The sequence below is a fragment of the Barbus barbus genome (assembly GCF_936440315.1).
Source record: "Barbus barbus genome assembly, chromosome: 4".
NCBI lineage: Eukaryota > Metazoa > Chordata > Actinopteri > Cypriniformes > Cyprinidae > Barbus > Barbus barbus.
Window position 1 is genome coordinate 2,863,576 of NC_136732.1, and position 10,304 is coordinate 2,873,879.

The following is a 10,304-nucleotide window of genomic DNA, read 5'->3' on the forward strand; positions in this document are numbered from 1 at the left end:
TTGCGAGGTTAAAGTTTCAGTTTCTACATTGGAAAAATTCCTCTTTTTGGCCAGATTACGTTTCTCCATGTCGCGAAATCTAGGGGCGAGGCATCACTACCCTGAATTTATAGGGGCGTGACATGTAAATTACAATCGATTTCAGCCGCCGTATTTATCAAGGTAAGATCATTCGTACGATGAGATTTGCGGCATACGATTGTTTGATGAATCACACATGAGCTCTGTCGTAAATTGATTTATGCGCTCGGATCTGCGCTCGTTTCTACGTTAGATCGATAAATGAGACCCACTGTGCGGTGATCATGCTGTATCGTAGGATATCTTTGGTCACAAGACCGTGACAACGGCTGTCTTTGAACCTCTCTCATTGTACGACATAAGAGCACTGATTAAGAGCCACCTTCACAGAAATCGCCACGATTGTTTCACAATGCAAATCTTTCATCAGGGACAGCTGAAAATCGTGCAGTGTGTTTAGGGCTTAAGGCAGATAAGGATACATATATGCTGCTTTCAAAACTCGGATCAGATGAAGTTCTCTCTAAAGTTATATAGTTGCCTTCATATCTTGGAATCCCTCGAAGGCAGCTTATTTAGCTTTCGGACACAGGCAAACACGATCACGATTTATGTAACTGTAAAGAGTATGTTAAATATACGAAATCCACCTCAGAAAACTCTTGAGAGGGCATGCGTCAATAATGTCATCATTACCTCGAGGTGAAATCAGCTACATATGATCAACAACCAAACAAAACAAAACAAAATATCTGCAATGCTAGCACGAGCTGATTTTTCTGTTGTGAGATGAAGACAGTAATTATTAGATTAGTTTGTAAAACTGTTTCCTGCTTCATTGTTCTGACTTATATTTACTGATTAGAACTAATCATCCAACTTCCAATAACTGAGCTCTACTTTCTCTACACGTATGTCTCCTATTTTTTGCACATTCCCTGAATTTGTCCACTTGTTGTTTCAGGTCTATTGTATACAATTTTGCACTACTTTTTACGGAGTGTCTATTTACACTAAGTGTAAATATCCCACCTTGTTGGCAGAATTCATTTACATTAACTACGCCCACCAACGTGTGATTGGACCGGTCAACATTACAAAAGACTGTGGACATCTCCAGTGGCGCTGATGATGTGAGTTGTACTTATTTTTACGCAATCGACCGGGGTTCGAATCCGCCTTTTGGCGAACTTTTTTCCTCAAATCACATCAGAAAAGCATTTATTTTCAATAAAAAAGGAAATAATCAAAAAGTTGAAAATAAAGTATCGGGTAGGGTTAGGGAGGGCTTTATTGTCCCAATATAAGGTGGCATCCATTTAATAATCTGAATTAAAATTTTAATTTACACTCAATAAGTTATTATTGCAAACTGTTTTATAATGTACAACAATACTGAGGTGCAGATAATTGCCACTATTTGCAATAAGTAGTATAAATAGCAGAAAACTCTGCTATTTTGACAGTCTAAATATAATCTATAGCTATTTGCACAGTGTAAATAGCATATCAATAAAAAATGCTGCTATTTTCACTTAATGTAAATAGAATCCATTGTTATTTACACTTAGTGTAAATAGTATCTATCGCTAAGAAAATATGCTATTTAAACTTACGCTGCCTAAAAGCATTTTCTTTTATTATGATTACTTGTTGCTTCATTAGTACTAACGTGACGAATAAATTCTTGAATGTTAAATCTCATTTTCACCAGCAGTGTCCCATCAGTCTTTTTACTGTACATTCAGAATTTTGCTCTGAGCTCAACTCAGCTGTTTTTTATTCTTTTTTTTCTCTGTTGTGTAGATAAAGCAGAGCGTGTCAATGTGAGGGGAAATGTTGTGGTTTCATAATTTCAGTCTGAGTTGCGGTGAGCTGATGTTCATTTAACAACAGCAGATAATTTAATCAGGGGTCTGCACTCATGGTTTAATCTACTGGGTAGGTGTATAAAGAACAAGGACTTCTCATCACCACCACAAATGACCATTATAAATGAAAACAATGTGGTGTAATGAAGCGTCTATTAGGTTGATTTTCTCTTTTCTGCCCAGAGAAAGATGCCTCTGATGTCTTAACCTAAGCACTAATCAGATGCAATGATGTTCTGCAAGAGCAGCAGTAACTGCTCATTATCATAGCTCAATAAAATGTTAGCCTACATCTCAAAATCAGCTTGAAAGATTCATTAGAGCCGAGTTACTGTGGTCTAAACTGCCACTGCTTTTTAAAGTGTGAAAGGTTATAAGGTTTCTCTCCATTATGATATCCCTAGTGTAGTTTTAGTTCCTCCCACAGTCAAAACACACATGAACTTTCACATCTTTGTCTTTTCTTGTGTAATTTTAAAAGACAGTAGGACACTCAGAAGCAAAGACCAGGAGATGCAGGCGTATCTTCAGCAGGATTCTTTATTGAAAATGTGCCATTTTGGTGCTGCAGTCATGAAGTCCAACTAAGGCTGTGATGCGCTGTATTTTATAAGCAGTTAAACTTCAAAAGTGACTCCTTAACCAATGCATTGAAAGACGATACAAAAAACTGCTCTAGCAAACCTAGTCCCTAAAGATAACAGTACCCCAAATGGCTTAAGCAGCACCTGGTCAGGAGAAGTAGAGGCATTTAAATGTTCACACATAGTTTGACTCTCACTTGAAACTATTGAATCTTATCACTAAACTGGTGAATTTTTTCTTAACACTAAACTAGTGAATAACCAATACAATGTCCTTCACCTTAGTTTTTCATGTGACGTTAAATCAAGACAAATCACTTACTCCGCCTTTAAATGGATTTTGTCCACAGTGAGATTGCAGAGTGCTACATGTGTGAAACATGTGGCTTGTCTCTATTGTGGATATTCATGTGTTTCTTAAGTTGTTTTTTTTGTGTGAAACTCTTCCCACACTCATCACATGTGTGCGGTTTCTCTCCGCTGTGGATTATCATATGTCTCTTCAGGTTTGATTTTTGTGCAAAACTCTTCCCACACTGATCACATGTGTGCGGTTTCTCTCCAGTGTGGATTTTCATGTGTAACTTAAGGTTTCCTTTTTGTGCAAAACTCTTCCCACACTGATCACATGTGTGCAGCTTTTCTCCAGTGTGGATCCTCTCATGTATTTTCACATATCCTGGACAATAAAATCTCTGGTCACAGTGTGAACACTCGTAAGGCTTTTCTCCAGTGTGAACGGTCTGGTGCTTTCTCAGCTCAGTGGTAGTAACAAAGGTCTTCCCACAACCAAAGCACATATGTTCCTTCACACCACTGTGTCTTTTCTGGTGTTCTTTGAAGCGACTCGGCTCACTAAAACTCTTTCCACACAAAGAACACGTATGAGGCTTTTCTTTTGTATGAATTTTCAGGTGGACCCTTAGGATTGAAGCTGATGTAAAACTCTTCCCGCACAGGTCACAGTAATATGGTCTTTCTCCAGAATGCGAACGCAGATGTGATTTAAGATTGCTTGCATCTGCAAAACTCCTCCCACACTGATCACACGTGTGTGGTTTCTCTCCAGTGTGGATTTTCATGTGACTATTAAGGTATCCTTTTTGTGCAAAACTCTTTCCACACTGATCACATGTGTGTGGTTTCTCTCCAGTGTGGATTTTTATGTGACTATTAAGGTATCCTTTTTGTGCAAAACTCTTTCCACACTGATCACATGTGTGCGGTTTCTCTCCTGTGTGGATTTTTATGTGATCCTTAAGGTGTTCTTTTCGTATGAAACTCTTTCCACACTGATCACATGTGTGTGGTTTCTCTCCTGTGTGGATTTTTTTGTGTTCATAAAGGCTATCTTTTCGTGTGAAACTCCTCCCACACTGATCACACGTGTGTGGTTTCTCTCCTGTGTGGATTTTTGTGTGTTCATAAAGGCTATCTTTTCTTGTGAAACTCTTCCCGCACTGATCACATGTGTGCATCTTCTCTCCACCATGAACCCTCGTGTGAAGTTTAAGGCTTTTTTTGTTTGGTAATCTCTTTCCTGTCTGAGGGTGAGAATTTTTGGCTCTCCTTAATGACTTTTCTCCAGTTTTGACGTGATGATTTATCTCCTCTCCTTCACTCAGTTCTTCACTCTCCTTGATCTGTTCCATGAAGTCTAAAATAAAACATAAAAAAAGGTTTATTTTCATCCATCTATTCACCAAACCACTTATGGGGGATTTTATTTTTTGTATACCTTTAAAAAATTTAAGGGAAATGACAAAGTGAACTCAAATATAACACCAGAACATAGACAATTGCAATACAATAGTACAGTGAATTTTGATTACGTTTTAATAAACAATTATATGTCCCTAGAACTTTTCATGAATTAGGCACATAGATCAGTTGCTCTTTTAAAAACAATATTGGCACAAATCCTTATTTTAAAATAAATGAAAACTATTTAAATTAACCTTTTTAGCATTAGCAATGACCCGCTAAATCTCAATCCAATCTCAGCTTTTACACAAACCGTAGTAAAAGTGATATGTGTGTCCTAAACATGAATTTGTGCTCAGCATATAACCCAATGTTTCCCAACACTGTTCCTGGAGGCACACCAACACTACACATTTCCCAAATTTTCCTAATCAAACACACCTGAGTCAAGTCATCAGCTCGTTAGTAGAGACTCCAGGACCAGAAATATATTGGTCAGATAAGGGAGACATCCAAAATGTGCACTGTTGGTGTGCCTCCAGGAACAGGGTTGGGAAACACTGATATAACCCATCCAAGTGCACACACATGGCAGTGAGTAGTTTTGACTGCATTCATCAACCCTTTTACCAAAGGGGTAAAAAATTGCCTTGACTGACTTCTATAATTTAAAATAAATTGAAGTTTATTACAAGAGATTTTTACTTAATTTACAAAGTGTTCAATAATTTTGAAGCAGATATGGATGTAAATCAAATTCAGGAAATCTGGAATAAGAATTCAAGATTTTTCTCACACCTCCTTTCGTTGACCATTTGTTGAAAATAAAAAAATGACAGAAAAGAACATTTCTGTTTTAGACAGTTTGTACCCAGTTCATAGAAAGTGTTCTGTGTATTACTTGACATGTTAACTAAATATGAAATAACATTTCACAACCCATATGACTTTTCATACTACAAACAATAACTTTAATGTTCATTAATGACTCAAAAATAAACACCAACCTCTTTGTTCTTCGGTCTCTTCATGTTCCATTCTGCAGGATTCTGGGTCTCTCGTGTTCTCAGTGTTCAGCTCTGCTTCACTTCTAGGCTGATGGGAATATTCCAGCTTTTATTGGTGAGTTGTTGTGGGAGGAGCTTCACTGAAGGTGAGTAGTTGTGGGAGGAGCTTCACTGAAGGTGAGTTGTTGTGGGAGGAGCTTCACTGAAGGTGAGTTGTTGTGGGAGGAGCTTCAAGCTGTGTGGCAGGAATAGCAGATCTGCTAAAATCCAAAATAATCAGTTAATGAATTGATGTTTTCATTATTTCACACATTTTAAGCATTGAATGTTTTGTGTTCACATTTTCAAAGATGGATAGATAAAAGTAAAAGTTCCTAAAAACAGGAACTATTACCATGAAATCTGCACTTCTGAAAAGATTTACATGATCATCAGCAGAGATTTAACTGTATTCACACTTTAATTGTTTACATACACAATATGAGACATAAAAATGTGTGTAAAAACAAATACAAACACACTCAAAACAAATGACCATGCTTACAGTATTTTTATGCCTACTTTTTGTGTGGGAGACCGTATCATTAACGGGACATTCTAAAACGCTTAACGTGAAAACCGCTTAACGTGGCTTAACGTACTTAAACATCGACCAGGGAAACCCAAATTTCTGTCAAGCCTTACTTGTAATAAACACTAACTACTGTCAAAAGAACGAGCCCTTATTCCACAGATAAAGTGAATAATTTCATGTTAAGCGCTTTCTCCCCCATAGAAGTACATTATAAGGAAACAGCTTAACGTGGCTTAACGTACCTTAACAATGACCTGGCAAACCCAAATTTCTGTCAAACCTTACTTGTAATAAACACTGTCAAAAGAACAAGCTCTCATTCAGCGTATAAAGTGAATAATAACACGTTAAGCGTTCTCCACCATAGAAGTCTATTTTAAGGAAACAGCTTAATGTGAACGCATCGACAAACTGAGAACATTTTGTTCAGTTTCAATTTGTAATAAGCATGAAAGTAAAGACAGGTACATTTTCTCCAGTCTCGGCTCATTATCTTGTTAATGATCAACTCGAGCCACGCGAACAGCGTCAACGCCCCCAAACAATGGTAAACAAAGCATTCATTGTCATGTTTATTGATTTGTCTGAGCGTTTGGATCATAACATGTTAGGGTTACGTTATGATCAGCAGACGGTCCTATACTTCCCTGCTTCACCGAGACATGGCTGAACCCAGCGGTACCAGACCACGCCATCCAGCCGGCCGAGTTCTTCTCGGTTTACCGCATGGACAGAACGCTGGACTCGGGGAAGACTAGGGGAGGTGGAGTATGTCTGATGGTGAACAAACACTGGTGCGACAGCACGAGCATTGTTCCCCTCTCACGCTCCTGCACACCGAATCTTGAACTTCTGACCATCAAATGTCGCCCTTTTTATCTCCCTCGGGAATTTAGCTCGGTCATCGTCAGTGCCGTTTATATTCCACCTCAAGCGGACACGGACACTGCGATATGGGATTTACACGAAACACTACACCTTCACCAGACACAGCACCGGGATGCCGCATTCATTGTTTTGGGAGATTTCAACAGTGCCAACCTCAAGCATGCACTGCCGAACTTCCATCAGCACATCAGCTGCCCCACCAGGGGCGAAAGGACATTAGATCACTGTTACACCCCATACAAGAACAGCTACAAGGCACAGTCACAACCACCGTTTGTGAAATCGGACCACGCCGCCATCTTCCTCATGCCTGTTTACAAACAGAGGCTGAAACAGGAAGCCCCGGTGCAGAGGTGCAGGACGCGCTAGATGACGCAGACTGGGACATGTTCCGGCGCAGCTCTGATGACGTCAGCTTGTTTACGGAAGCGGTTGTAGGATTTATAGAGAAACTAATGGATGATACGCTGCAGAAAACCATCATCAGGACGTTTCCCAACCAGAAGCCGTGGGTGGATAAAACCATCCGCGACGCCCTGAGATCCCGCTCCGCTGCCTACAACACAGGGCTCATCACCGGGAACATGGATGACTACAAGGCTGCATCTTACAGCGCGCGCAGAGCCGTGAAGGAGGCGAAGCAGCGCTACGGGAGGAAACTAGAGTCGCAATTCCAACATGGCGGCTCTAGGAGCCTGTGGCAGGGACTTAGAACCATCACGGACTATAAAACACCACCCTCCAGATCGGGGAATGCGGACGCTTCTCTGGCTGACGAGCTGAACACTTTTTATGCTCGCTTCGAGGCTGCAGCTAATCACGCTAGCGGCGCTAGCAGTGCTAACTGGATGCACGCTGAGAAAGCCGGTGAGGACAACGTATTCACCATCACGGAGCATGACGTGAGGAGGGCATTCAGGAGAGTGAACATCAGGAAGGCAGCAGGACCAGATGGCATCACAGGTCGGGTTCTGAAGGCCTGCGCTGACCAGCTAGCACCGGTGTTCACCGAGATCTTCAACCTCTCCCTGGAACAGTCCATAGTCCCCTCATGCTTTAAGCAGTCCACCATTGTTCCTGTCCCCAAGAAACCCCAGCCCACCTGCCTAAACGACTATCGCCCTGTAGCCCTCACATCAGTGGTGATGAAGTGCTTTGAGAGACTGGTCAGAGACTTCATCATTGCATCACTACCAGACACACTGGATCCACTACAGTTTGCATACAGACATAACCGCTCCACGGAGGATGCCATCTCACACCTCCTCCACACCACAACAAGTCACCTGGACTGCAGAAAAGGGAATTATGTAAAAATGCTGTTTGTGGACTACAGTTCAGCGTTTAACACCATAATTCCCTCCACACTCACCTCCAAGTTGGAGGTCCTTGGTCTCAGCACATACTTGTGCCAATGGATCTCCAGCTTCCTGAAGGACAGACAGCAAGCCTTACGGATGGGTAAACACACCTCATCCTCCATCACCCTAAGTACTGGAGCCCCTCAAGGTTGTGTTCTGAGCCTCCTGCTGTACTCACTGTACACTTATGACTGTGTGGCCACTTCCAACTCCACCACCATCATCAAGTTTGCTGATGACACTGTTGTGTTGGGCCTGATCTCAGACAACGACGAGACGGCCTACATACAGGAGATTAAGAACCTGGAGAGTTGGTGCCAGGTGAATAGTCTACACCTGAACATCAGCAAAACTAAGGAGCTGATAGTGGACTTCAGTAGGAAGCAGGAGCGGTCATACCAGCCGATCACTATCAACGGGACTCCAGTGGAGAGAGTGGACAGCTTCAGATACCTGGGTGTTCACATCACGCAGGACTTGACTTGGTCCTGTCATACCAGCACCCTGGTGAAGAAGGCCAGGCAGCGTCTGTACCATCTGAGACGCTTAAGGGACTTTAGACTTCCCTCTCGGGTGCTTAAGACTTTTTACACCTGCACCATCGAGAGCGTCCTGACGGGCAGCATCACTTCCTGGTTCGGGAACTGCACTATGCAGGACAGACGAGCCCTCCAGAGGGTGGTGCGTTCAGCGGAACGTACCATTCACACCGAGCTCCCTGACCTGCAGGAGATCTACAGCAAGCGGTGCCTGACCAGGGCCAGGAAGATAGTGAAGGACCTCAGCCATCCCAACAATGGACTCTTTTCTCTGCTCCGTTCAGGGAGGCGCTTCCGCTCCATGAAGGCGAACACAGAGAGAATGAGGAGGAGCTTCTTCCCGCAGGCCATTCGGAGTCTTAACCACTCTCCACTCTAAGCACATCACCCCACACTTCCACTTTGCACACTTTCAAATACAATCTGCACTAATTTGTAGAAGGTTACGTAAGGATAAATGAGTGGGACTTACATACCATTTGTCTTTTGTCTTTAGTATTCCTTTTACTCACCTATACACTTTACTGCACTGCACAGCACACGGACACTTTATCACTGACATACACTTTACTTTTTATAGAATCTATTTAGAATCATATTCTATTTTTATTCTTCATATCTATTTTTATTCTCATATCTATTTTTTATTTTATTTTATTGCTAGTTTATTTCTGTATATATGTTTACTGTACTTTTTCTATTTGTATTTTTGTAAACTTGTAAACTTGGTTTTTCTTAATTTTGTTGGACAATTTGTTGGACAGTCGTACAATACATTTCACTACATGTCGTACTATGTATGTATATGTATGTGACAAATAAAATTTGAATTTGAATTTACAGAGTAAAACAAACTCTCACTTTGAAATAAAGGTCGTGATCCTGAAAATGAACATTGTGAAGCATCCAGCGGAGCACAACGTTTCTGACGAGTGAGTATTTTGTTTCATTTTTTCCTTAGGAAAATGTAGCATGGCTCACTATAGTAAATGTGCAGTGACCCTGGTTTTGGGGCAGACTAAGCACAGTTTAATAATATTGTTGTATGGTGGTTGGTGATTATTATTTTAAGTAGGCGTATGTTAGTATTTTTATTATTTGCCTATGGGTTATGTATGTGTGCTACTGGTATTGTACTCTGCACAATATATGCTAACAATCATTTACTTTTTCTTATAGGAATGTGACTGCATTACTAGTTCCCTATCAAGGGAACTTCGAACTGCGTCCTCTAGAGGTCGCTATGGGGAACTCCATCTACGTGACCCGTGTCTGAAGCATATATACAAAAACACCAAATATTGGCTGGCGACAGCCTATGACGTCACTCCCGGTGCGACCACAGCATAAAAGGGCACCGGGAGAAAGCGTCATCCTCTTCTTCGTCTTCAATGACTGTTTTGTTTGAAGTGTGCATCTTACGAGGTAAGTATGCTTTACTTTTGTAATGGCGAGCACTAGCAAGGCTTTTGAGAGATGTGTGCATCCGTGTCCACGTTATCTGATGCTTGATGACTCACATGATCTTTGCGTTTTTGTTTTACGCGCTGCATGTACTGCGAGCGTTTTTCTAAAAGCTCCGCTCTCGTCTGTCTCTCTTTTCGAGGAAAGAGGGGCAGCCGTCTGCTTCCCGCGGTTCAGGACCCTCCGCTGCTGAAGTACGGAGGAAAATGAGCTCATGGGGTTTGCAGGTGGTTCTCGCCAACGAGTTATAGAAGGGATTTTCCTTCTCGAGCTTGTCTGCCGCGAGCGAGC

The 10,304-nt window shown here is 41.6% G+C and overlaps 1 protein-coding gene across 1 annotated transcript; it reads right to left on the reverse strand.

Annotated features, from left to right (window-relative positions):
• Positions 1-1,816: 1,816 nt before the first annotated feature.
• Positions 1,817-5,263, reverse strand: LOC306866808 (uncharacterized protein). The gene is made up of 2 exons (XM_079412173.1): positions 5,188-5,263; positions 1,817-4,133 (listed from the first exon to the last, which is right to left on the reverse strand). The coding sequence occupies exons 1-2, from the start codon at positions 5,216-5,218 to the stop codon at positions 2,842-2,844; spliced, it is 1,323 nt and encodes a 440-aa protein (XP_079268299.1). The 5' UTR covers positions 5,219-5,263; the 3' UTR covers positions 1,817-2,841.
• Positions 5,264-10,304: the final 5,041 nt, after the last annotated feature.

Excerpts from the sequence above, each read along its gene's own strand:
- LOC306866808 (XM_079412173.1), bottom strand. The coding sequence starts at position 5,218 with ATGGAACATGAAGAGACCGAAGAACAAAGAG. Across the intron at positions 4,134-5,187 it reads AGAGACCGAAGAACAAAGAG|ACTTCATGGAACAGATCAAG; the intron begins GTTGGTGTTTAT and ends GTTTTATTTTAG.